We start from the raw sequence: 27813 nt of genomic DNA on the forward strand, positions 1-27813 counted from the left end.
AATTTAATAATATTTTATTAAGAACAATTCTTGGGTTCACTCCTAAGGTGAACCCATTTGTTCACTTTTCTTTATTTTATCCAATGATAATCTGATATGTCATAATACATTTAAGAACCTATTCATTCACCTTCTTATAAAATAAGAAAACAAAATCTGTAAAATTAAAAACTTAAACCGCTTATTTATATAATCAAACCGATATATAATTTCATTTTAATTGTAAAATCTAAACCCTAACCATCTCATTTGTAAATCCAAACCGACATATAATTTCATTCTAATTATAAAATCTAAACCCTAACCATCTCAATTGTAAACCCAAACCGACATATAATTTCGTTCCAATTATAAAATCTAAATCCTAACGATCTCATTTGTAAACACAAACCGACATATAGTTTCGTTTTAATTGTAAAATCTAAACGCTAACCACTTCATTTGTAAACCCAAACCGACATATAATTTTGTTTTAATTGTAAAATCTAAACCCTAACCATCTCAATTGTAAACCCAAACCGACATATAATTTTGTTTGAATTGTAAAATCTAAAGCTTAATCACCTTATTTATAAACCCAAACCGATACATCATTTCATTCTAATTGTAAAATCTAAACCAAGCCAATATTTAACTTTCCTTAAAAAAAATTATACAGAATTTGTTTCATTAATCTGTTTTGCTTTTTAATTTAATTTTGATTTATTTTTTTAAATAAAATAATGTATAGTAGATTCTGATTGGTTAAAAAGAAAGAAGTGAACAAGAAGGTTCATCATAGGAGTGAACCTAAATATTTTTCTTTTATTAATTCCAACATGTCATCTGTATAACCCATCTACTATATAACCACATTATATAGTATTTTATACTTTTATAATTTTACATATTCGTAATAGTTAAATTTTTTATTAAGTTTATATATGTGAATTATAATATTTAAATAAATGTTAATCGAAGTTTTTCTTACGTTAATAATCAAAGCACACCGGTTTTAAGAAACAAAATGATAATCAAATTGTTGTTTTCTTTGTTTGCGAAAGATTCAGATATAAAACATCTCAAAACACAACAGAATGTGTAGTTAAATATATGAGAGTTTTTATTTCCATATTGATTGCTGTTATTTTTTAGTTGGAATGAACTGTAAACTATTTAGAAAACAAAATCTGGAGTAATGTTAGTTTTGGAAATTTTTTAGGGGTTAATGTTGTAAATAACTTTTTAAATAAACAAAACTTAAAGGGCATAACATAAAGTATACTTCAAAAATGTTAATTTAGATTCTAAAAATTCTTATTTTTTAAAAATACACAATATATTACTAAACAAATATAAGAGTACATTAAAATTATATGTTCCCGGTGGACTTGTTCTAACTAAATTCGAAATCTCAACCACTAAACCTCAAAACGCAGCGTATTATGCATTTATTAATTGCTATCACGTTTTCGTGAGTTAAACGCAGCGTTTAGTGAGTCCATCGACATGAATTTTGGTAATCCCGCCCAAAAGTTTTGAAATTGAAACTCTATAATTTTTGTCGGCTTGTGGACTTGTGGTAGCTAGTATTCCTCCATTTATCGTTATGTGCTTTTTCTTTTTTTGTTTTTCTTCAGAATCAAAAGATTTTTTTTTTTTCTCTTTCTCCAAAACATTTGATTTCAAAAACCTTTACCCTAAGATTTTTTGCCGATGTCAGCTTCATTAAATCGCCGCCGGCTAAAAGATATAAACACCGGCGCCGGAGATAATACATCTTCCGGTAAAAAACCATCGAGGTCTGTAACTCCACTTCCGATCTCAAACAAGAATCCTAGTCCCGCACTTCAGAAATCACTGTCCAGCAAAAAAAATCCGAATCCGAAGCTTAGTCATCACCGGTCATTTGGATCGAATCAGAAGCCAGTGCTTAGTCCTGTTCCGCGGATCGATAAGTCCGCCGTGAGAGGTGAGGGTCGGGTTACGCGATCCACGACGTCTTCTGGTTTGCGAGGTAGGAGCTCGAGCCCATCTGATTTGATTAGGGTTTTCTCTGATTTGAGAAAGAGAAATGAGTCTAGGGTCATTGGGGGAAAGGGTGAATCGGATCAGGAGGATAAGAAATCTGGGTTCAAACAGGGTGAGAGTGAGGATAAGGTTGGTGTTGTAATCTGTGATTCAACTAGGGTTTGTGAAGAGACTAGTGTTCCAGTGAAATCAATCAAATTTGAAGATTCTAGCTTGGCCAGAAACTCTATTTCTGATGCTTTGCTTGGTTCTGGAGAAAAATCTGCTGTTAAAGTTGAAAAGATTGTGAAAGGTACTACTACTAGTGTATGTTTAAGAAGGAAGTCTTTGGATCATGTTGGCAAGGCAATGGAGATGTCAAAAGAGATTAGAGGGAATGAAGGAAGTAGCAGCAATAGCTCTAGTAAATACCCGAGTAAGCTGCATGAGAAGCTTGCTTTTCTTGAAGGAAAGGTTAAGAAAATTGCATCAAATATCAAGAAGACTAAGGATATGCTGGATTTGAACAACCCGAGTTCATCTAAGGTTATTATCTCTGATATACATCAGAAGATCACAGGGATTGAAAAGTCTATGAGCCGTGTTATTGATGGTCCAGAGAAGAACAAAACTACTCAGCTGACGAAACCGAAAGCCTCGATTAAAGGATTAAATAAAGATGAGCTGGAAGACAGACTCTTTCCTCACCAGAGGTTGCTTAGGAACAGAACTCATTCCAAAACATCTTCACATGTTTCAACAGGCCATGATTCTGTTGAGCCCAACAAGGCAGTAAATGTTGAAGAAAACCCCTCAGCTCCTGTTGAGGAGAATGCGATAGCTCTTGAGTTCTTGGCCTCACTTGACAAGGAAAAAGTCACATCTATGAGTGACCAAAATGCACTAGAAAATCTGGAAGTGCAGGAAATGGATTCAGAGGAACCGTCGAAGGAAAATGATGCTTCAAAAGGCGGCAATCTGACTTCCAACTTAACTGAAATCCTCAGAGCAAAGGAAGCCCTTGAGGAAATTGATGATGAAGACAATATGGAGATGGAGCTGGAAGAGATAGATGATCGATGCATGCATCAACTCAATAACATTGGGTCCAAAACTTCTACAGGAGGATGGTTTGTATCAGAGGGCGAGGCAGTTATACTTGCTCATGATGATGGCTCATGTTCTTATTATGATGTCGCTAACTCTGAGGTACTACGCGTTTATGTTTTCAACAAATTATCTTCATTTATGGAACACCTGTCCTGCTTGACAAGTATGTAGTACCACCATTGATTCTAATATCTTGAACTATGCTTGTGTGGTAACATTGATTTTAATATCTCATATTCACCACAACATACACATTTCTTAAGTTTCTAGAAGATGTCTAGGATAGCTTTTTCTTGATTTAGATTGATGTGTTTTTCATCTTATACTTGCAGAAGTACTTAGTAACTAAAGCTTTATTTTGTGATATATATTGTATGCAGAGTTTATGGTTAATGATTGTAATTCTCTACAAATCTGAGTGGTTTTCTATGAAGTGACTGGAGTTTGTACACTGTATATGCATTGTTATCTTTGATTTTCACATTAACGACGGGAATTTTTTTTTTTCAGGTGAAAGCTTTGTACAGTCCTCCAGATGGTATCTCACCAAACACTTGGAGAGATTGCTGGGTAGTTCGTGCACCGGGGGCAGATGGCTGCTCAGGCAGATATGTCATAGCTGCTTCTGCTGGGAATACCTTAGAGTCTGGCTTTTGTTCATGGGATTTCTACACGAAAGACATTAAAGCATTTCACATCGAGGATGGATCTTCAAGAGTTTCAAGAACAGCTCTTGCTCCCCTATCCAATAACAGATCACATGGTAGGAACACTCCGGCTTGTGCAGTTGTACCAGAAACTCAACAATGGTGGTACAGACCATGTGGTCCTCTTATAGCCTCAACTGCTAGTTTCCAAAGCGTAGTTAAGGTTTTTGACATACGAGATGGGGACCAAATCATGAGATGGGGGCTGCAGAATCCTGTGTCAGGTTTAGATTATTCGAGTCCTTTACAATGGAGGAATCGAGGAAAACTTGTTATAGCAGAAACTGCAGCAATTTCTGTTTGGGATGTCAATTCCCTTCACCCTGAAGCACAGCACACCATTTCCTATTCAGGGCAAAAAATCTCAGCTATTCATATCAACAACACAGATGCTGAAGTTGGAGGTGGTGTTCGTCAAAGGTAAAAATAATTAGTTTACCATTTTAGATTTTTCCTATCTCCTTGCTTTGGCCTCATAAATTGATCATAATGTGGATACTTTAGTTTCTCATTCATTTACTTATTTGGCTGTCTTCACTTGAAATGCAGAGTAAGTTCCTTGGATGCTGAAGGCAACGATGGAGTTTTCTGCACTAGTGATTCAATCAACATTTTGGATTTTCGCAACCCATCTGGCATTGGTGCTAAAATCCCCAAAGTCGGTGTTAATGCTCAATGTGTATCATCTCGAGGAGATTCAGTATTTCTAGGATGTACCAATCAGAAATCAACTGTTAAGAAACACATGGCTTCTTCATCTCAAGTTCAGCAATTCTCCATAAGGAAACAGCGTCTCGTGAGCACATACAGTCTGCCAGACTCTAACTCTCACCCGCAACACTCTGCAATAACTCAAGTATGGGGAAATTCAAATTTTGTCATGGCTACTTCTGGTATGGGACTTTTCGTGTTTGATACTGCAAAAGAGGAGACATTGCAACAGCCTTTAACAAGTGACTATGGAAGCCTTCAAACTGTAAGAGAGAATATCGGACCAAACGATATGTATTGCCCTTCATTCGATTACTCAGGTTGTCGTGTGCTCCTCATCTCGAGAGATCGCCCGGCTTTATGGAGATACCTCTTATAGGTAAAAGCAATAAACTTTTGAATAAAGTGTTGAATACAACTTGTGTCAGATGTTTATAGTTGAATTTTGTTTTTCAGGTAATTTTTCAGATGAGTAAATCAAAGCTAAGATGGTGTGTTCCCACGATCAGTTGATTCTTCAAAACTGAGCCTATTTAGGCAAGTGTTAGCACAGCTGGTGCTGCTTTTCTTGTGTTGTGTTTTTACTTTTGATCTCTGTTACTAACTATGATGGTTTTCTGAATTTTCCTTTCATGGGGTTTGGTTTATTTGACTTCAGTCTGTACATACATCTGGTGTTTTTATCAATTTCAGAGGTTTCTTCCCTAATTTCTCTATATAAAAAATAGCTAAATCATCCCTATTTACGATATCAGTTTTTCAACTTGTGAACTCGTGTATAACAAAATGAACCATGATGAGATCTTTACCTGTAATGTTTAGGCACTGCAACTTCTTCAGACCATACCCATATTAATATTATAAGACTTTACATTCTATGCCTAGTGTCTAGTCATCACCAAACGAATATATTCCTAATTTATTTCTCTCTCCGTTCATTATTAGTCTTCTTCTTCAATCTTCTATTGAATCTTGTGGTGGTCATGTCCGATCTTGCGAAAGACGCATGGCGGAAGTATCTGATTCAGCTTCAAGCTTACCCTTTACGAACCAAGGTTTTACTATTCTAGATAATAACACTCAATTGATCTCAAATCTTCAGATGATCATGTTGTGTAATGAAACTTTCAGGCAATCACTGCTGGGGTTTTGGCTGGGTGCAGTGATGCTATAGCTCAGAAGATCTCTGGAGTTAAACAGATTCAGTTCCGGAGATTGTTTCTCCTTATGGTTCATTTTTGCTTTATCTTCGTTTTTTATGTATGTATGTTTGTTGTGTCTGATAAATGTGATTTTTGTGATGATCTCTTCTGTGTAGTTGTACGGGTTAGCTTATGGAGGACCATTTGGTCACTTCTTTCACAAATTGATGGATGCCATTTTCAAAGGGAAGAAGGGTAATTCAACTGTCGCCAAAAAGGTTTTGCCTTCCGAACCATAACAATCATCTTCTTGAATACTTTTTTTTGATTGGTTTTAGAAGAAGTCAAATACTTGTTCTCTCAATTTTGTTTGAATGGGATATGTATAACTTGTTTCAGTTATATTTGAATTTGCTTAGATCAGATTGGATATTTGAAGTTATACAGATACTAGTTCGAGATATTGTTGGAGCATGATCTCTCTTTCTGTTTCTGATGATCAATATTATATCTGTAAAGATCTCTTATAGTTTATGAATCTTGAGGAACCAATATTATGAACTAACCAAAACTGTGTTGAAGCAGGTTTTGTTGGAACAACTTACATCCTCTCCGTGGAACAATTTTTTTTTCATGGCTTACTATGGTTTAGTAGTTGAAGGTAAGGATCATTTGAAACTGATATTTTTTGGTTTTCTCTTTTAGTGATTTATGATTTAGAGTTAAGATCCTATGTCCTGCAATGTGTTCCAGGGAGGCCATGGAAGCTAGTCAAGCAAAAAGTTGGGAAAGATTTCCCTACAATCCAATTAACAGCATGGAAGGTATAAGAGTAAACATATAAACACACTTAATTTTAGAAGGCTTTTGACAAGAGTTCAATTTGGATAGTTCTGATTTCTGAAACTTTGTTGTATATGAACAGTTCTGGCCAGTTGTGGGATGGGTTAATTATCAGTATGTGCCTTTGCAATTTCGTGTCTTGTTCAGCAGCTTCGTTGCCTCTTGCTGGTAAAAGCTTTAACCTTTCTTTCTCATATCGATATTCAAAAGGTTTTTGGTAACATCTTCTTCTTCTCTTGATACATTTCAGGAGCATTTTTCTGAACCTTAAAGCCCGATCTCCGGCGATCAAGAACGCCTAGAGAACTCTATGTGGAAGAATCAAGAATGAATCTCAATTTTTCTTTAAATGTACAAAAACTCCAAGAATTGAATCTCAAGTTAAAACTTAGAGATGCAGTGATTGTTGAATTCATCAAGGTCACTGTCTGTGTTGTTTAGGTCCATCATACCAATAATAATTCAAATTCAATGCAATTTTTTAAAAAATTTCACTCTTAACTTTCATCCTCAAATAGCACTCAAAACTATATATACATGGTGCATGGGAAGCGATACCGTATAATAAAGACTTGGCATGTATTAACTGTATACCGTGAGTTCATGTATACAATAGTTTGTTTCATAAGATGTATGAAAAAAATGTTTTAAATGAATAAACTTACTAGTACAAATTAATCATTTTCTCTAAATTTATTACTTTGTACTTGATTTAACAACTAAACTCCCACCGATATAATTAAAGAAGAAGTAGGTAGGAACTATCGAAAACAAACTATCGATGGATCACTGATCACATTACCAAAAAAAAAACTATCGATGGATCAAGTTGCTTTAACCTTACAGTCTTCACTTGCTCATATTTTGAAGTAGTTACATAAATGCTTTTACCACACTTTAGTAGATTTGAGAAAACACACTACCGATTTTATTCATTTCTCTTTTAACATTTTTTGTTTTTTAATATACAAAGAAGTAGCTATTAGATATGCGTTATAGACCCCCTAAGTTTCTTATTTTATCAGATTGTGCTTAAACGTCTACATAGATTCAAACACCAAACTAACAAGTAACAACTATCAATAGAACATTAAAAGACGAACTTTAGAACAGAAGAGCATAAGAAAAATGGTTGTGAGAAATTTATTCTTCTGTACCAAAATGGAAACTTAAATTGCGTATGGAGTTGTAGTCTTATAGACTAGAAAACGCGTCGATGGATGGAGACAAGCATGGTAAGAGTAAAGATGTGATGGGAATATATGAAAACGTAAAATTATTTACGAATTGAAGTGAAACAATCAGTCAGTTAGTAGTTGAAACAATATTTTATTTAGATATCTTTGTTGGAGAAAGTGGTCGTGTAGTTGGTTTGGCTACTCGCTATATAAACGGAGCTGGTCTCTCTTGGCTTATGCAAATACAAACATAATACAAAACATCACACGATATGGGGCGTCTCGTGAATGGAGCTAGTCTTTTGGCTTTGTTATGGTTCAATGTTTTTGTGGTGAAGTATGTTGCTGCGAGAGGTGTGACCTTCAACAAAGATGAAGAGGAGAAGACCTTTGTAGGAGGCGGAAAGAGCTTTGGAGGTGGTTTTGGTGGTTGGCACGGTGCGGGATTTGGCAAAGGAGGTGGCATTGGTAAAGGTGGAGGCCTTTTTGGCCACGGAATAGGCAAAGTCGGTGGTTTTGGAGGTGGCATTGGAAAAGGCGGAATAGGCAAAGGCGGTGGTTTTGGAGGTGGCATTGGTAAAGTTGGCGGCATCGGGAAAGGCGTTGGAATTGGTAAAGGATGGGGATTTGGCGGTGGCTGGATTGGACACCATCACTGAGCTAAATGAGAAGAAAGATGTAGTTGCAGTGCATGAATGTTTCTGACGTGAAACAAGATGGTTAAACCGACTTCTTAATGAAATAAATTAAGTATTTGTAACTTAGTATTTCGACTCCATGATAAGCTTTGCACTTTTGTGTTTCCACTAGTTTCTATAATTGCGATAATTTGGTATCTAATATCCACCACTACGGATCAAAACCCCACACCCACAATATCAAAAGATATATTAACAATGTGGCTGCCTTAGTATCTATGTTTGTTTCATTCCCGTGAACCTAAGTAGCCTAACAACTTGACTCTTCATTCTTCAAGCAATTTACCTCAACTCCAAGTAGGAAACCGACCTCAGATTCAACCCCGATGACTCGTTGCTCCACCTAAGAACTCAAGCACACCTCGATGAGTCCTGTAACACACGATGCAAAACGATTATGCCCCTTTTCTCAAAGCCACACTATTTTCTACACCTTCATCTCGATGCTACCACTAACTGAACCAACTACCTCTACTTTCTACTCAAGACCATACATTCAGCAATTTGACTCTCACCTCCATCGACTTCTGCTCACCATATCTGCTTTCTTAACCAAGTACCCTGAAGCATTATTCCCTGCTTATGTTATATCCATCAGGCCAAAACCAAAAAGAATACTAGGACGACAAACATAATATGAAAAACAGCAAAGCCTGTAGTTATAATAAACTCTGCAAAAACTCAAAAGTACACTCAACCGAAAAATAACTTAATAATAGAAGTGACTTATTGTAATAGATAGCACATGCTTATAAAGAGATTCAAGCAGTCCAACCCGTTATGAAGTTGAGGAGCCTTTGATTTGATCTAAGGATCCAAAAACCAGGGTAGTGATAATCCCCTAGTTACTACTAGCCTTGTCGACCCTGACCATCATTGTACCCACCACCATAACCTTGTGACGGGTCAGATCGCCAAGATCCATCACCATAACCGCCTCCCATGTAGCCACCACTACCAGGGTTGTTTGAAGCGCCACCACTAGGACGCCCACCAACTGCACCATATGAAGCTTGATTCCCATAACCAGAATCATTTCCACTGTACCCTCCATATCCGTAGCCTTGGTTACTAAAGCCAGATGGTGACTGCGCAGGAGGAGCTGCACCAGGAACTCCATATCCACTATGAGCAGCACCACTCCCATAACCTGGGTTCCCATAACCACTAGGAGCTGGATTGTCCCATGAGTTTCTCTGGGCAACTCCAGTACTACTTCCATAACCGGCACCTGGGATGCTGGTCGCTCCATATGCAGCAGCAGCACCTGCACCATAACCTCCAGCAGAACCAGTGTATCCAAAGCCACCATACCCGGTACCATTACTACCATTTCCATACCCAGCACCATAACCAGAAGACCCATAAGATGGTAAACCATTTCCAACATTTTGGTGCTGCATAAACCTATTGGAATCCATACGTCCATCATAATTGCTTTCATTGCCACCATAACCCTGGTAACCGCCAGAGCCACCACCACCCATTGATCGTCCAGCACCTCCAGGATTGGCATCTTTAGGAAGAGCACGCTTTACTTCAACTTGCTTACCGCTCAAATCATGGAAAGTCTTGTGCAACACACGGTCTACAGCATCTTCAGAGTCGAAGGAAATAAATCCAAACCCACGAGGTCGGTTAGTAGCCTGGTCATACATGATGGCAACATCAGTCACAGGGCCATAAACTTCAAAGTACTGGCGAAACTCTTCATCTGTCAAAGTAGGTGGCAAGCCTCCAACAAAGATCTTCTTGGTTTTATTGTAAGCATCACCTCCAGAACTTCTAGATGGATTAAGGTTCCCAGATCTTCCAGAGACTTGTTGCTCCTCTCTTGACATGGCTTTCTTCACATCAACCTAAACACCAACCAAATCCAATTAATAAACCTCCAAGAATCATACTTGACCCAAATCAAGAACATAGCACAACCTGTAGACCAAGCCAAACTTTCTTTTCTAATACTCTACTCAATCACTTCATAGAGAGTATGATGCAAACCACAAAACAACTATCAATTTCCCTAAAATGCCTAAATCAACGCAGCTAAACGCAAAAGGGCAAAACTTTGAAACAAAAAAACCAACACAATTAGAGAAACGGAGCTATAAGAGAAGAATAAATTAACCTCTCTAGTATCAATGTTGTGTTTGTCTTGAAGAACCCTATCGAGAAGAGAAGGATCCGAAAAGATAACAAAGCCAAAACCCCTAGGTCGGCCAGTAAGCTTATCTCTCATCACAATGGCCTGAGAAACCTCTCCATAGTTGCTGAAATGTTCTCTGAGCTTGTCTTCATCAGTTTCCCATGAGATACCACCGACAAAAAGCTTTCCTTGATCCGAATCCATGACTAACTTATACCACTCTCTTACTTCTGACCCACGAATCACAAATCACACCCTCAATCTACAAAAACCCACAGCAGAAACCTCCAGAAATCACAAAAAGACTTTAGCTTTTTTGAGAAGAGAGAGAGAGAGAGCAATGGCTGTGGCCGATTTGAGAAGAAGACAGCAAACGAATATTTCTATTGGTTTGGTATTGATATTCGCGAAGGGACGAATCTGTCAGCAGATAAATAAATGAACGGTTCAGATCTTTTACAATCTACGAACGGTTCAGATCTGTTTCTCGTCTTCTTTTTAATTATGGGGCTTTAGTCAGGCCCAATGGAAGTAGACCTAATGGGCCATAAAGACTTACTATAAAATTCGCTCGTGTGTGTGTTCTATTCCACACGTGCCACTACTACATCTTTAAGAGGACGACAAAAAAATCTTTCGTGCTGTGATGAAATCATCTCTCTGTGGCCAGAGTCCAGAGATATGCACTTTGTTGTCTAAAAATTCCCAAAGTCACACCTTACTTAGGCCATCTTTATAGGGACATCTTTATGGGTGTTCTTGAGCTTATATTTATTCAAAATAATTCGAAATTGGGCTTAGATCATAAAACATGTTCTTATTTCGGAACTGTTGTTAGGTGTGTTCTTCTGTGACGTGTCGCAATGGTATTGGAAAGAAATATTTGGGGGTCGAAAGTTTTATTTGGTTTCTTCTTCCAGTGAGTCTTGTTGTTTTGGTCGGTCGAGAGATTTCTCTCGTTTCATCTTCTTCCATCGGCGACGACGATTTGCTCAGAAACAAAACAGTTTCTCATCGGAGAAGAATCTCGTTTACGATTCTCCTTCTCCTAATCTTGTTTAGTACAAGGGTCTCTGGTTCGATTGATGAATCTGGAAGAAGAGTGATTGAAGCGAGAACTGGGCAAGACTTGATTTGGGTTGTTCAGCTTTCCGATCTTCATTTCAGTGTTCATCATCCCGAAAGAGCCATTGATTTCAAAAACATCGTTGGTCCTGCTCTGTCTCTTATCAACCCTTCTCTCGTTCTAATCACCGGTGATCTCACATGTTTATATCTCTCTCCTTATATGTTCAAATTTGTGGATCATAGGTTCTTAGGTTTTACTTATACTTCTTATATGCAAGTCTGAAGCTTTATTGATTTGAGTTCAATCTTTCCCCCAAAAATTATAACTTATTGATTTGAGTTCGATCTTTCCCCCAAAAATTATAACTTTAACTTTGGGAACCATTGTGGTTAGATGGTTTTGTTTCGTGAAGATTGCTGGTTGATTCTTTTTCTTAATTTGGTTAATCAGATAGGAAAAGCAAAGACATGTTAACAATGAAGCTAAATGAAGATGAGTGGTTAGAATACGAGAGTGTGATGAAAGATGTTGTGAAAGAAGTGGGTTGAATAAGAGCATATTCTATGTAGAGAAGAGAAATGTTGCATCCGCGGATTCTATCATCCGGTAATGCACCTTACCTTACTATGCTTCCTTGCAAATATTTTCTATATACATATCATCCAAATTCAAACTGATCTTCTTTATGTAAATGGTAAACCAGAGGAGCAATAGAAAACAATGAGAAACTACGAGCGCAGTTTTCTTCTGCGGTCACAACCACATTAAGCAATGTGGATTCTGCAAACAGCGATATCATCTCATCCATTGACCGTAAGTAATCTAATTCAGTTTTCCTCATTCATGTATAAATCAATCAATCAATGCTCTTATATATTTGACTCTAATCATTTTAAATTTGCAGAATCTTTACAACTCGATAAAGACGTATCAGTGGATGTTAATTCCACAATCGCTCCTTGTTCTGAAAACTTGAAAGAACTAAGAAGCCACCATGATGGCAACGTAGTAGACATCAAAGAAAAGACAGGAAAATGTTTTGGTCACGAGTACAAGGTAACACGATCTGTTCAATTTTATTTTAATCATGATAACATGATTGAATTGGACAAAATTGTTTATTTATCAAAATTGTAAATAAATAGGTGGATGAAGCAACAAGCTCAACGCCAAGGAAGAGAGAGTACAACATTCCAACGGTAGGATCAATAGAAGAACTGAAAACGCCTTCATTGGGTGCTGAAAGTACTTCCAACTGGTGGTATCAGTTTACCGACCTTTCCGTTGGATTCACGTTTTATGTCAACATCCTTTGCACGTCACAAATATGAATGATAGTAGCATGATCATAGTTTTCATGATCATAGTTTTCAAGAAGCAGTTCATTCTCAACAGTGTTTTATTGTTTCATACAAATATTATATTAATAAATCATATGATCTTACACTAGTTCTCCCTATAATTAACTTTTGAGCAAAAGATCTTAAAGACTGATTTTAGATTATTTTCCTAATTTATATAATCTAAGAACACTAAAAAAAATATCCCTATAAAGATGCCCTTACAGCTTTATTTTAGAACTTGTAATAATTAACCCTCATATAAGTATATGTTTATTTAATCTCTTAAACCAACCTCGTATTTATATATTTTTAAATATATAATAGTCTACCTATAACGACAATACTCCCACGTTCTCTACTAAAAAAACTCACCCTGGGCGTTCGGCCAATAACCGGACAAACCGAACCGGACAACCCGAAAATGTCGGTTATCGGGACGAACCGAAGAGAGAAAGCAGAACCGGTCGGCAAAATTTAATTTGATAATCGGATTTCGGTTCGGTTCGGTTCGGTAATCGGACCGATCGGTTAATGAAAATCCGCATAAATATATAAGCCTAACCGTATGTATTAACCCTAATTTTCTCACTTCTTTCTTTCTTCAACGCCGCAGTCCGCAAGATGCGATTCTGAAAGCGAGAGAGAAGAAGTTCATCACTTCATACGGTCCTCCGATCTAATCTCGTTTATTCTCCTTCATCAACATCTTCTTCTGCTTCTTCTCTTCTAGAGAGTTCTACGGATACATCTGCGAACAGCCAAGAAATTCGTAAAGGTCAGTTCTTTTGTACTTCTTTGTTTTCAATTTCTTTGTGTTCTTAAGTTGTTTTTGGTTATCAATTTGGCTATTTCGATTCGTTAGCAACATTTCATAAAGAAATTGTAACCCAAACCCTAAATTTTTTGAATGTTTGGGTTCCAATTTCTTTCTAAAATTTAGGTTTATCTTCTTAGTCAATTAGTTTATCTCTGATTTGATAGTAAGCTATTAGCATATTCAAAATTGAAACCCGAAACCCTAAATTTTTTTATTCAAAAAATTTAGGGTTTCGGTTTCAATTTTATTTCGAAATTTAGGGCTTATCTTCTTTCATTGTTCTTTAGCTAACAATTAGTCTATCCCCGTTTCGTTACCATCTGATTAGCTTATTTAGGGTTTATTTTATTTACTTTGTTTATGATCTTGTTTCATTATTTGCAACTTGTATTGTTGATTGTTATTATGAGCTAATGAGAGCTGTAAAATCATTTGTAGATGGCTGATGAAAATGACAAGGAGCCTACAGTTCAACCCAGACAAGAAGATGCAACTGCGGATGTTGCACCGAATGTATCTGGTAAGAAGCGTCCAAGACCTCCATCTGGTACTGATAAGCCACCGAAACCAAAAAAGAAGTATGCAAAAAGAGCATCGGTTTGGGAACATTTTCTGCAAAGGGAAGGAGAGTTAGATAAGAGCTACTGTAAGTATTGTGCAGCAGAGATAGGCTGTGATAGTAAGGCAGTAGGTACTAGCCCGATGATAGCTCACATTAATAGATGCAAGCAGTACAAGGATTGGGTAGAGAAAGACAAGCAGAAAGACAAGGATTGGTTATAACGGGTGATAACAATGGGAATCTTAAGGTCATTAAGTATGACCTGATGGTGTTTAGAAGATCTGTAAATGAGATGGTAGTAGTGAATGAGTTGCCACTCTCCTTTGTAGAGTCAGAGGGATGGAAGCGGTTCTGCTTCAATGTCTTGCCAATGTACAGTACATTCTCTAGGAGGACTAGTACTAAAGACATTATGGCGATGTATCTGCAAGAGAAGGCAGCTCTGAAGAACTTGTTTAGTTTAGAGAAACAGAGGGTGTCTCTCACTACGGATATATGGACGTGTCCTACCACATCATACAGCTACATGGTGATCACAGCTCACTGGATTAATAGTGAATGGGAATTGCAGAAGAGAATTCTGAGCTTTAAGGTCATCACGGATCACAAAGGAGACACCATTGCAGGGCAGTTGCTGGATTGCTTAGATGATTGGGGAATTGGGAAAGTCTTCACGGTGACAGTCGATAATGCGAAGAACAATGACAAGGCTTTGGATGCTTTTAAGGTTCAGTTAAGGCTGAGAGGAGAGGAAGCATTAGTTAGAGATGGTGATTACCTACATATGCGTTGCTGTGCACATATCCTCAATCTGATTGTCGGAGATGGTTTGAAGAAGGTAAATCATCATGTTGTTGCTGTTAGGAATGCAGTGAAGTATGTTCGGTCATCATTCACTAGGTTGAAGTCTTTCGCATTGAGGTGTGACACAGGGAAAATGTGTAGAGGGAGTTTGCCACTGGATGTTTGCACACGCTGGAACTCAACGTATCTGATGTTGAGTTCTGCTTTGAAGTTGAGGAAGGCTTTTGAGAAGATGGAAGCTGAGGACAAGTTGTACTGTGATTATTTTGAGGAAGAGGATGAGAAAACAAAGGCTAAATGAGTTGGACCGCCGACTAGTTCTACTTGGGAGGAAATTGCAAGGTTGGTCAAGTTTCTGAAGATCTTTTATAAGTGCACCTTGATATTCTCTGCCTCCAATTCAGTTAGTTCCACTGTCTGTTACAATGAGATTGTCGACATTGAGAGGAATCTGATGACTAAGTGTACCAGTCCTGATGAGGACATCAGAAAGCAAGCACATGTTATGAGGGATAAGTTTGACAAGTATTAGGATGGATTGAAAAACATGAATCCGTTGGTGATTGTGGCCAGTGTCTTTGACCCTCGAAACAAGATGAAGTTTGCTTCTCTCTGCTTTGACCAGCTGTATGGTAAGGATACAATCGAGTCTAGACACCTCAATGCGAAAGTTTCAGATGTTATGAAGAACTTGTATGAGCATTACAGTTACAAGGTGAGCACACCAGAAGCCATCGAAGACACCCCAGGTTCTCAGCCAGAGTCTGCCGTCTTCGAGTTATCAGATGATGAAGATTGTGAGGGGATACTTTCAATATTCGACAAGGTGGTTGGGTTGAAGACTTCTGCAGAACACTACAATGAGTTACAACAGTATCTAGCAGAGAAACCTGAGCTGCGAGTAGATAATAAGTATGTCTTATGATGTTCTCAGTTGGTGGAGACGTAATAGCCCAAAGTATCCAGTCTTGTCAGAAATGACTAGAGATGTTCTAGCAATTCAAGCCTCATCGGTTGCTTCAGAATCAGCTTTTAGTACAAGTGGAAGGGCCTTGGATCCTTACAGAAGCTCTCTAACTCCTTACATGGTTGAGGTATTGTTGTGCACCCAACAATGGTTAAAGAGCTCGTATAAAGGAGAAGCAGCCGTAGCAAACTTGGCCCAGATGTTGGAGGAAGTTGAATTCTTTGAGTCTCTTGGTAAGTTTAACTTCTCTCGGTTTAGTTATCCTTTCAAATCTTTTGATATCTATAAGTTGTATTAATTTCTTGCATCTGTTTCATTTTATAGATTCTCGGAATCCAACGGAAGCTATTCCATGATTCTTTATAGTATGACAGGTATGATTGTGGTTCTTTCTAAGTGTTCATATAAGTTTTGTTTTTGTTGTTCATTAACATTGTTTTTGTTATGTTTTTCACAGGTACGATGCTGCGTATTTTGTCTTTTTTGATGCGGAATGCAGCGTTAACAATTGATGGTAGTACTGACTTTGAAGCTGCTCTTTTGACTACTTTTTGATGCGAAGTAGCATGCTTTTGTTGATGGATTGGTTTTTTGGTGTAATGCTAGCTTAAACTAGATAAAATGCTAGCTTAGCAGCTTCTCTAATGGTCTGTAATGGTATGTAATAGTCTGTACTAGTAGCTTAAAGTCTTTAAACTCATTAACACAACTTTAAGCTACTAGTACATGAGCTTAGCATGTTGTATTTTGGTGTTTACTTCAGAAAATTTCTAATTGGGGTAAATAACCCGAATTAGAAATTGTTTTCAGATGCAAAATTAAATCAGGTAACCGATCCGATTAACCCGAGTACCGACCGAACCGAACCGTATTTCAATTTAACATCAATTCGGTGAAATTTTAAAAAACCCGAACTAGAAAAAAACCGAACAACCCGACCCGAACAACCCGTTTCCGCCGAACGCCCAGGGCGAAAAAGACCTTAAATTTACAGTTGCGACAAAAAAAAAAAAATTGAAACTGTAAAAAGAGACTTGGAATTGTCGCTTGGTCAATGTCAGCTTTCACTGAATGTTTTTTTTTTAAACTTTGGAATAGTAATAATGATTAATGATTACATTGGCAATAATTAATTAAAAATTCCATAATTACAATTGCAAAGGTTAATCCAAAGCGAGAAAATATAAAATGTTAAGTCGTTAAAATGTAAAAAGCGGCAAAAATGTGGGGCTAATTTATAAAGTTTTTTGTTTATAAAATTTGTTTTTTGAAAAATCAAAATAAAAAAACAGTTCAACAAACGAAAAAGCCGTTTTGTGTATTTGATTCTTTATTTTATTGTTCTGTGTGCTTTCTTCGTCCCTTCGATCTCCCTCTCTCACTACTGGCGCTTCTCTGGAACAGCTCGATCTTTTGATTTAGGGTTCTTTTTTTAAAGTAACATTTCTTNTTTTTTTTTTTTTTTTTTTTTTTTTTTTTTTTTTTTTGTATTTCACTTTGACTAATCGTGGGGAAGAAGAATGAGAAGAAGAAGAAGGTAGTGATTTTTTTGTCTTTTTCCGATGGAGCAGCTTGTTAACTTCATCATTCGACCTCCAAGGTAATAGAAGCTCTTTTAGCTTCTTTGGTTTTGATTTTTATTATTCTATTTCAGCTTCTTTTTATTACTAGGTTGTAGTTTAGAGTTAAGAGTTTTAGATTTGAATTTTGAAGTTTTGTTCTTGGTCTCTTGTTGATTTTGGATTCTTTTTTTTAAATTACTTGATTTTAGGGTTGCATTTCTCAAGAAAAACCCTGTTCTTCTTTTCAAATCCATTATAAGATTTTTGATTTTGGTTAATACATATTTGTTCCATATGCATTTGAATATAACATGTGTGTGGTGATGCAGAGCTGAATACAATCCGGAACATGATCTCTTGGAACAGGAGTTCATGCTTAAAGGGAGATGGTACCAGAGGAAAGATTTAGAGGTAAAGCTTTTCTTTTTACATTTTTTTTTTTATAGTTTACTAGAGCTAAATACAATCTGTGGACTTGTAAAGGAGTTTTGCTAAAAAATGGAGGTTCAACCTTCTTCTCACTTTAATATCTGTTTTGAACCTATGTATGATGGATACTAAAATAAAAATCTGATCAGATTTTTGGCTGTTATTGTGAACTCCTGATTAGAATAAATCTGAGGAAACATGTTTGTTATTTTCAGTGTCACAGTAATTTCATCAGTTGTTCACTATTGATCGGACAAGTTTTCTTATTTTACAGCCACTGGTTTGGAGTAGCTCTTGTCATTTCTAGTACTTTAACCAGTTACATTAGCTTTGTCTATTTTTTTCTCTCTGCTTTAGAGGTTTAGTTGTATTTTCTTCCACTAATATTATAGGACGTTATGTGTCTATCTTGATAGGTTAAAAACAGCAGGGGAGATGTCCTTAAGTGTAGTCATTACATGCCAGTCGAGCGTCCTGAAGATAGGCCTCTACCTTGTGTAATATACTGCCATGGAAACAGGTAATTGTGGATTTTAACTAATAGTAGTGTGACTCTGAGCTGTACCGGTGAAATAAGCTGAATAACTCATCCTTTATTGGATGCAATAGCGGTTAGGATACTATGCTTTGAAATGAAAAAAACTGATATGGTTGCTAACACTCGTATAGGGGCTTCCAGTTGTCATAAGTGGTCCTATTGATTATCTCACTGTCGTATCCAAATCCTGTTGTCCAGTGATCACCAACTAACCTTCCATACTCCCTTTTAGCTCACTATTCATTGTTTATTCAGTGGATGTAGAGCTGATGCCAGTGAAGCTGCAATCGTATTACTTCCTTCAAACATCACAATTTTCACGCTTGACTTTTCGGGGTCTGGTCTCTCTGGCGGGGAGTATGTCACATTGGGTTGGAACGAAGTATGTCCTCCTTTGATCTTTTCTTAAAATATTTATCTTCTCTTCCGCAAAGATTAAAGCCTAAACTTGTTGCTCTTTGGAGTAAACAAGCTGTCCAAAGTCGATATTGCTTCTTAATTGATATTTTTTAGGTTATATAACTCGATTTTCTCTAAACTATATACATTAAACCAATACACCTATGCTACTTCATTTGTTCTATAGAGGTACCTCATTGTTATCTTTCTGAAGAAAGATTTCCATATGATCTAGAGGTTTTAGTGCTGTATTTCCTGGTAAACTTAGGTGCCTTAGATTAGGTCTCAATTATTCATAGTCACTGGGTTCATTAGTGGAAAGATCATGTAGGATTGTAATGTCCTTGATTACGTTGCCTATAATTTTTCCATCCCCTCAGTCACAGGCTTCATTAGTCATTATCCTGAATGTTAAGAGCGGTTCCTTGTATTATTATTGTTGAACGTATCTTGGGTGCTTGCAGAAAGATGATCTGAAAGCTGTGGTTGAGTATTTGCGCACGGATGGAAATGTCTCCTTGATTGGCTTATGGGGTCGTTCAATGGGTGCTGTCACAAGGTTCCTTTAAGTCTTTCAAATGTTAAATTACTTACTATGAGCGTTTTCATTCCCAGTCTTACATGAAACTGTATGGAACTCTTTACTGTAGAAGTTAAGCAATTGAGGATTTATTTATCTTGAGAACCCTTTTATCTTTACTAGTGGAGAGAAGAATAGTTGCTGAGAACCAACTGATATACTCTTTCCTGTGTGTAAAGATCTATATAACATGTTAAACGTCAACCACTGCAACTTAAAATTTTATTGTTACAAACATTCTCCCTGTCTGCTGGATTATGAAGTCATTGTGTTATATTACACTTGTCTTCCAGCTTGATGTATGGAGCCGAGGATCCATCTATCGCAGCTATGGTTCTAGACAGCCCATTCTCTGATTTGGTTGATTTGATGATGGAACTTGTAGATACATATAAGTTCCGGTTACCAAAGTTTACTGTAAGTAAAAGTAAATTTGTAGTGTCTGTTTCTTGTGGGAGTTGTTCTGCCCACGACAATGCCACAGTGTCTTTATTATACGGCTTTAATCTCTTTCAATATCTTATTCAGATAAAATTTGCAATACAATATATGCGGAGAGCTGTTCAGAAGAAAGCCAAGTTTGACATAACGGATCTCAACACCATAAAGGTCTTTTCCTCTTAGTTTTTACTTTTTTTTTTCCAGTTGGTTACTTGGATGATTAAGTAATCTATTCAATAGCATGCATCATTATCATTTGTTTGGTAGTCAGTTGCGTATTTTCTCACATTGTTTGGCATAAAGTATTTTTATTAATGTGTGGTAAATGTATCAAATTCAATTGTTAGTAGAGATTTTGTTACTAGCTCTGTGTTCTTATGTTATGTGATGTTATGTTTCTCCTTTTTGAAATATTTATCGTTCATGCTGCAGGTCGCAAAATCTTGTTTTGTTCCTGTTTTATTTGGACATGCCATGGACGATGACTTTATTCACCCTCATCACTCAGAGCGTATACATGAAGCATATATAGTAAGTTTCCCATCCTATGGAGACTTCATATTATACTGTTCTTCCTCTAGCGCCTCAGAAGTTCTTGATTAACCCTTGACCATGCAGCCTTTAAACATCTGAATGTTGATTATGCTAGGGAGACAAAAATATCATCAAGTTCGAGGGAGACCACAATTCACCACGGCCACAATTCTACTTTGATTCAATAAACATTTTTTTTCATAACGTTCTTCGACCTCCAGAGGTGGTTGTGCCCTCATTTTTTGACCCGGTGGATAATTACTTTGCCAAGGTAACAAATCTCATTTTTTATTTTAGGTGTTCATGCCTCTTTAGCAAGAAATATCAATGATGTTAACTGTTTTATGTTCAGGGCAGTTGGAGCACCATGCAAGAACTAAGTTCTCCACAATCCTCAGCACAAAAAAGTAAGTCATCCGGGTTTTTCTCAATATTTATTCCAGGTTTCATTGTGTCCTTACGCAACATCTTACCTAATTGATATCAGGTCTAGCTGCAGGCAGCACCTCTGATGCTATAAATGAAGTCCGCTTGAAAAGACCTATGAGTCGCACAGAGGTTGGTACTTTGTGACTACGTTCTGCAACGTTTTAATACTAGTGGCCAAAACAGCTTTCCTACTACATTTGTGAAGTATTTTTCCCTTATGCTGAATCCCTAGAAACATGATGGTTTTTTTGTTACTTCTCTCAGGTTCCTTCCAGCGACCCATCTAATCAATCATCATCAGAAACCAAGGTATAAGATCAGTTTCTCTATCTTTTTGTATTTACTCTTCTTGTGGGTGTGGGTGGTATATATGATTTATGCTTATTAAATGATGGTTTTATCAACAATAGTAGAGACACCATTAGCAGTGTGACCAACTTCTGTACATGTAAAATATCGTCTGTGGAAGAGAAACAGAAATGAAGAGATGTGTAGAGTGTACCCTGTAGAATATTCCTGAGATATGATTTATTTCAGGAGAAAGAGAATCATGAAGTCTCCAGTAGTTCATCTTCTGATATGATCAGCTTTGATTTGTCGAATGGAGATCCATATCCTCATCTTGCGGTAGCTTTAGATGATGATCAATATGTGGAGTTTCACGTAGATGAGCTTGCAGATTTTCCATCTAATGCAGAGGAAGAAGAGAGGGTGAGAATATTTTTAAAAAAAAGAAGTGGATTTTTCACTATGATCCCTCTTTATGACTATATTATATATTTCTTTATTCACATATCTTAATGGCCTCAGATGTTGATGGAAGCAATGATGAAATCGCTGAAGGATGTGGAGGTTGAAACTCATAAGAACCAAGGACCTGCCATGACCAACACAGAGAACACTGAAGAAAAAGAAGCTACTGCTACTGCAAAACCTGAATTGGCACATTTTGAGACAGATTCTACTTCCGGTTCAACACCTAGTAACCATGATGCACCATCATCTTCTGAAGCCAATGCTCCATGTAGAACATCAGATTCTCTGCCAGGACCTGTAAATGGTTTCGTCCCTGGTGCTTCGCCCAAAATGAGTCAGAACACAAACGACGCCATTGATTTGTCATCACGTACAAAGGCAACAGTGACTGTGGTTGGACGTAGTAGTACATCAGGAAACGTTTTAGATGGGTTGTTACGCCGATGGGATCTTAATTTCTTCAAAAGTAGATAATTCCACTAAGTTGTGTGTTTTGGTTTGTGCAAAATAGAATGGAAAGCTAAAATGTTAAAAGGTTTGTCACAACAAAATATCTTCTGGTGATGGTTTATATGATTTTATTTATATGCTTTGTCCTAGCAAAAATCTCTAAGAAGAGAAGATATCATCTCTTGTTGGCTTTGAATCTGCTCTTGTTCCTTCCATGTCTTTGACCAAAAGGTCTTTAAGACAAAATCGATGACCTTAAACTCAACAACATCATTGCTTCTTCAGTGAGTTCATTGATCGTTGAGCCATGGCGTGTCACCCCAACCGTGCCAGAGAATATATCAAAGTTCTCAAGCTCAGTCGTGGTCTCAAAGACAGTCTCTAATTTATTCTTCATCCCAAGTTTTTGGAAAGTCTTGACCGTCTCAGAATTTGTTTTCATCATCGCAATGGTTAGCTCTACTGCAAACCTCCTTATTCTTGGAGCCTTTGGAACTGGCTGTTCATATTTCTTGAGAATATTGACTAATGCTTCTGCTAGATCTTCCTCGCCCACTTTAGCGTTCTCGAACATCCATCTCAATTCTTCAAGACTCATCAACTTGAGAATATGCGGTGCTAATCCCACCATAACTTCTTGATATTTTCTATCTTCAGTCAGTATAGCCTTAAGAACCTGTATTGACAAGATAACATTAGTAATGATGATGATTCATAAATCTAATTAATTTCTTTTGGATCAAGAACATGAGGACTTACGGTTGCTCCGACAGATCTAATAACTTCCTTCATATGTTCATCAAACTGATCAGGACCTGTATATATGCGAAGAGATACCGTAAGATCCTCGCTGCATTCAACCTAATCAACGGGTTGTTCAACGCCTCAACGAGTCCCTGAAGATTATTTGATCTCAAGATACGTTGGCAATTGCTTTTACTTCCTTGAGCAAGCATCGCTATAGATTCATCAGCAGAGACTCTCACACCAATTTTATCCTCTGAAATCTCATTGTTCAAGAATATGCAGAGAAGTCCCTTCAAAACACCTCCCGTGCCCCCAATTTTCTCGGTTGCACCTTCGTCAAACGCAAGAAAAGTCAAGATTTCTGCCCCAAGCTTCTGCAAATCAGGTTGAGTCTTTCCATGTTGTAAGGTTTCCCTAATGTTGCTCACTGTGAAGACATCTCCAGAGATAATCATCCTCAAGTTCTTTCCCGTTGCACCGGTTGTTCTCACCAGCGTCTTTAACAGCTTCAAAGACCGTTTCACTGCCAAGATCTTATATGACTCAGCGACCGCAACACTTGAATCTTCCAACAACCTCTTCTCAGCGTAAGTGAAGTCAATGATCTTTGGGAGTAACCCTTTTGTTTTGCCAATCTTCCCACAGTTGTCATGATCTCCAGCTAGCCTTTCCAAAATCAGCAGTCCAAGATTGTTTAACGTCCATGAATATGATTGATTGAGATTCTGTTCTCTAGTCTCATCCATGTCTTTACCTGAATCTTGTGTCAGTGTGTGGTCTCTAAAAGAGTAGAGATGGACTCAATCGCTCCCGGGATCCCCGCAACTCTCAGAGAACTCTGCTTCTTACTAGCTAATCTTGAGAGAATCTCTGCAGCTGACCTTCTCACATCTTGTTGATCCTTGTTTCTCCAGTTTAACATCTCCAGTAACCTCTCCACGATCACCAGATTCGTTCCAATCTTCTGCAGAGTATCAACCGAATAGTCTTGGTTGCTCGAGAATCTAGAGAGAATCTCTGCTCCAATATTTTGCTCATCAGGAGACTTGGACACCAAACTCTCCATGGCGAAAATAGCCATACCAATCTTTAACCCGTCGAAGATGTTTCCATGGAGACATCTCGAGTATGCGTCGTAGAAGAATCTTTCCACCAAACCCGTTCCAATGACTCACTTTTTCGAAAATCTTGAAAACGTTGATCATCCATTCCCAGTAAGCTTTCTCGACAAGAAAGATATAGAGTAGAAGAGAGTCAAAGCAGAGTCGAAATTGGTGACATTAGGTTTCAAGTAGTCTTGCTTGATGAGCTTGATGATGGAGATAACAATGCTGCCGCAAGCAGAAGCAATCTGGAGCCAAAAGAAGAGTGTGCTCAAGTTGATACCAGAGATAGTGAGCCTGTTCGTTTCGTCGCCGCAAGTACCTGCGGCTGCGGCAGCCGCATGTATTGTTGTTCGTTTGGTTGCCGCAGGTGCTTGCGGCAAGACGCTGCGGCGAACGCTGATTCTAATTTTAGACGTCGATTAGTTGCGGCGATCAAAAAGGTTGCGTTTGCCGCAATCGCTGCCGCTGCCGCAGCCGCCTGCGACAACGAAACGAACACGCCCAGTGTATTTAGACTGATGCGGCAGTTCAAGCTCATGACTTCTGCTGAAAGTCCAAGCTCCTTCGACAACAAGAATCACAGTAACAAACCAGAAATCTGTTGTTTCTAAGCTTCCAACGAATCCACCAAGAAGGACAACTGTAGCCCACACGAATCCTAAAGATCCCAACCGTGAAGAAATATGTGGTTTTAGCAAGAACATATTCAATAATTAAGAACAGCCACTACAATGTATATGAAGAAGAATACTAGAATGATGAGTTCAAAAACCTTCTCAAGAACAGTAAGTGTTGAATCTAGAATTCACACAAAGAATTTGTTTGAGTGGGGAACAAATTCATAAAGAGGGTTTATGATTTCTTGAAGAAGAAGGTAGGGTTTCTCTCAAGAACAATGAAGAATTAGGGTTTTTGTATTAATTGCTCGATCTTTTACAAAGAGGGGATACCTGTAAGACCCCGACCCTAAGGTCCCATACATATCCGTACATGGCTATTAAAAATTTTCTAGGCCTACTAACTTTCACCTTATTCACTTAACATCATTCGACAGCTAACCATGGCTAATCACAATTCGATCCATCAATCATATATTCGCACATACTAAGTACACATCTTACCTCAACATGTACCTTATCAATTCGCAGCCTCTGGATCGCACATATCCTTCAACCGCACCGCGGCTCCTTCGATCCAGCTACCGCTCCTGCCAAGTACTTGTCCGTCAATGCTCACCATATTGGACCACCCTTTATTGTTCCTTAGTCACACAGCCAGCCATCCCCAAAGTGACCAAGAGACAATAAAAGATGGGCTGGAATACTTGATTCCGTCCAGCCGCGGAAAGACTGCTCCGTCAATCCATTGCGTCAAGTCCCGGTGTACTCCAAGACCTTGCCGTCCATTATCGATCCTTGCCCGTACCACCCATCGTGTCATCCTCGTACCGTGTACCCATCGTTATCGCTAGCGTCCTTCGTGTCGCACCTATCGGTATCATTCCCANGGCTGGAATACTTGATTCCGTCCAGCCGCGGAAAGACTGCTCCGTCAATCCATTGCGTCAAGTCCCGGTGTACTCCAAGACCTTGCCGTCCATTATCGATCCTTGCCCGTACCACCCATCGTGTCATCCTCGTACCGTGTACCCATCGTTATCGCTAGCGTCCTTCGTGTCGCACCTATCGGTATCATTCCCATCACGGTACCGCTGTCGTTCTCGTCACGGTACCGCTGTCGTTCTCGTCACGGTACCGCTATCGTCCTCGTCTCGGTACCGCATCGCTATCGACTCTGATACTCGTCCTGTATCGTCTCCGATACTCGTCCAGTATCGCCTCCGATACTCGTCCAGTATCGCCTCCGATACTCGTCCGATACCATATCGCTATAGAAACTATCCGATCTCCCTATCGGCTCTAGATCGTCCTTCACCGATCACGATCGACCCCTTCTCGATCAGTTCGTCGATCAAGTCTCCGATCGACCTCTTTCTCGATCAGTCACTCGATCTCTCCCTTCCATAGACCAGTTTACCGATTGCTCTCTCGGATTCCTTCGGTAAATCTCGATCGTTCTCTCGGATCCCTCTGATAACTCTCTCGAAACCTTCTTCTTCCATTAACTCTTCAGGAATCTCATTGCGGCACTCCTTGAGCGTGTATCCGCGCATGAAAAACCCTAGAGAACCTTATTCTCTCCTTTTGCGGCGCTAATAGCCGATCCCCCCATCTTGTCACCCGAGAATCCTATATATATAGGGTCGAGTAAACCGCCTTATCCTTTCCTTACGCGATAAGTCTTATCACGAGACTTCCTTATTCTTCGGGATCTTCCCTTATCTCTATGTCGGTCTAACCTTCACAAGGTTTCGGCCCGTCTAAGTATAGCCCATTTAACCGATCCAATCAACTCTTTCCATTTCCGCGTCACTTTCCCGATAATTTCCTTTTATCGGTAACGCGCAATACTTTCCTTTTTCGTCGGTAGCCACCCTAGACAAATTTTGTGGATCATGACTGGGCTGATAACTAGCCCATGGACCCTTGTATCACCGACCATCTATACTTAGCCATATGGTCAACCCGAATTGTTCGTGGGAAACTTTTCGTGGGCTGTTCCTTGCGAAGTATTTTCCGCAAGAAGCTATCGACCGTCTTGAGTCGGAATTCCTGGATTTGAATCAAGGGGACCGGTCCATGCGAGAGTATGAGACCGAGTTCAACCGACTCAAGAGGTACGGTGGAAATGAGATGGTAGAGGAGCAAGTTCAGATTCGTCGGTTCTTGCGGGGCATGAGGGTGGATGTCCGCAACCGGTGCATGATTCGGAACTTCGGAAGTCTTGCTGAGCTGGTGGAGAAGGCGGCCATGTTGGAGGACAGACTGGCTGAGGAAGCTCGGCAGAATCCTGGAGGAATCACGGTGCAGCAGGCGCCGATGGTGAAAACTGAACCGGGAACTGGGAGTAAGCAGACTGGGAGTCGGAAACCTACGGGTAAGGGCAGTGTGCGCTTGTGTCCGACTTGCCGTAAGAGACACTCGGGTCAGTGTCGGCAGTTAATGGACACTTGTTTCGATTGCGGTGAGAAGGGTCACATGGCAAGCAGCTGTCCAGAGAGGGGGAGCGACACACGAGTGTGCTACCAATGTGGACAGCCGGGTCACATTCGGCCGGATTGTCCGCAGTTGGGAACGCAAGGGCAGAAACGGGCCAGCGAGGTGCTGCCGTTGCCACCACCGCCGAAACGGCCGGCGATTATGCCTAGAGTGTATTCGATCGCGGACGGGCAGGTGGAAGCGAGCACTTCACAGCAGATCACTGGTAAGTTGGATACTCACCTTAGTGAATTTCTAGCGTGAATATTGTGTGTGTGTGCGTGTGTTTGTTTGTGTGTGGATAGGTTCTTAGCAAGTAGAATTGTGTAGGGACTTTACTCATGGGCGGTGTGGAAACTCATGTGATGTTTGACACCGGGGCTACGCATTGTTTTGTGAGTCCGGATATGATTGGTAAAGGTGGTTTCCGGAAGGAACCCGGAGATCATTGTGGTTTAGTACAAGCAGCGGGCGGTCAAGTGATGTTTACGTATGGAGTGGTACGTAACATCTCGGTCATGGTATGCGGCATGGATTTGCCGGAAGAGTTAGTCATATGTCGAGTAAAGGCACACGACGTGATATTGGGTATGGATTGGCTAAGTAAACCCCGAGCTCACTTGGACTGCTACCGTGGGCGTGTACTGTTTGAAACTGT

At 38.9% G+C, this 27813-nt stretch overlaps 5 protein-coding genes, 1 long non-coding RNA gene and 1 pseudogene across 10 annotated transcripts; 5 read left to right on the top strand and 2 right to left on the bottom strand.

Moving 5' to 3' along the window:
• LOC104732223 lies at positions 1602-5225 on the top strand. Its single transcript, XM_010451762.2, has 4 exons — positions 1602-3198; positions 3610-4226; positions 4356-4896; positions 4974-5225. Exons 1-3 carry the CDS (start codon positions 1696-1698, stop codon positions 4894-4896), a joined length of 2661 nt encoding a protein of 886 aa, XP_010450064.1. The 5' UTR covers positions 1602-1695; the 3' UTR covers positions 4974-5225.
• Positions 5408-6996, top strand: LOC104732224 (peroxisomal membrane protein PMP22-like). The gene is made up of 7 exons (XM_010451763.2): positions 5408-5572; positions 5649-5747; positions 5836-5937; positions 6245-6320; positions 6413-6483; positions 6585-6670; positions 6753-6996. Exons 1-7 carry the CDS (start codon positions 5501-5503, stop codon positions 6802-6804), a joined length of 558 nt encoding a protein of 185 aa, XP_010450065.1. The 5' UTR covers positions 5408-5500; the 3' UTR covers positions 6805-6996.
• LOC104732225 (glycine-rich protein 5-like) lies at positions 7826-8377 on the top strand. The gene has a single exon (XM_010451764.2). It carries the CDS (start codon positions 7953-7955, stop codon positions 8337-8339), a length of 387 nt encoding a protein of 128 aa, XP_010450066.1. The 5' UTR covers positions 7826-7952; the 3' UTR covers positions 8340-8377.
• LOC104732226 (heterogeneous nuclear ribonucleoprotein 1) lies at positions 8464-10904 on the bottom strand. 3 transcript variants are annotated; one of them, XR_758746.2, is made up of 4 exons: positions 10507-10904; positions 9154-10237; positions 8894-8939; positions 8464-8750 (listed from the first exon to the last, which is right to left on the bottom strand). XR_758746.2 is itself a non-coding variant. In XM_010451766.2 (2 exons), exons 1-2 carry the CDS (start codon positions 10726-10728, stop codon positions 9230-9232), a joined length of 1230 nt encoding a protein of 409 aa, XP_010450068.1. In that variant the 5' UTR covers positions 10729-10904; the 3' UTR covers positions 9011-9229. The 3 variants fall into 3 exon arrangements, 1 of the variants encoding a protein (XP_010450068.1); XR_758745.2 differs by having other exon boundaries at positions 8894-8954; XM_010451766.2 differs by lacking the exons at positions 8464-8750; positions 8894-8939 and having other exon boundaries at positions 9011-10237.
• On the top strand, positions 11182-13042 carry LOC104732227. 3 transcript variants are annotated; one of them, XR_758749.2, is made up of 5 exons: positions 11182-11792; positions 12044-12199; positions 12297-12406; positions 12498-12649; positions 12739-13042. It is a non-coding gene; the product is annotated as an uncharacterized LOC104732227 (long non-coding RNA). The 3 variants fall into 3 exon arrangements; XR_758748.2 differs by having other exon boundaries at positions 11182-11780; XR_758747.2 differs by having other exon boundaries at positions 11182-12199.
• Positions 17570-22350, top strand: LOC104732228. Its single transcript, XM_010451767.1, has 14 exons — positions 17570-17686; positions 17978-18059; positions 18494-18597; positions 18871-18997; positions 19479-19573; positions 19888-20011; positions 20123-20203; positions 20468-20566; positions 20685-20840; positions 20922-20976; positions 21057-21127; positions 21263-21307; positions 21536-21709; positions 21809-22350. The coding sequence occupies exons 1-14, from the start codon at positions 17649-17651 to the stop codon at positions 22226-22228; spliced, it is 1671 nt and encodes a 556-aa protein (XP_010450069.1). The 5' UTR covers positions 17570-17648; the 3' UTR covers positions 22229-22350.
• On the bottom strand, positions 22440-26230 carry LOC104733666 (annotated as a pseudogene).

This window comes from Camelina sativa, chromosome 12 (genome assembly GCF_000633955.1).
Source record: "Camelina sativa cultivar DH55 chromosome 12, Cs, whole genome shotgun sequence".
NCBI lineage: Eukaryota > Viridiplantae > Streptophyta > Magnoliopsida > Brassicales > Brassicaceae > Camelina > Camelina sativa.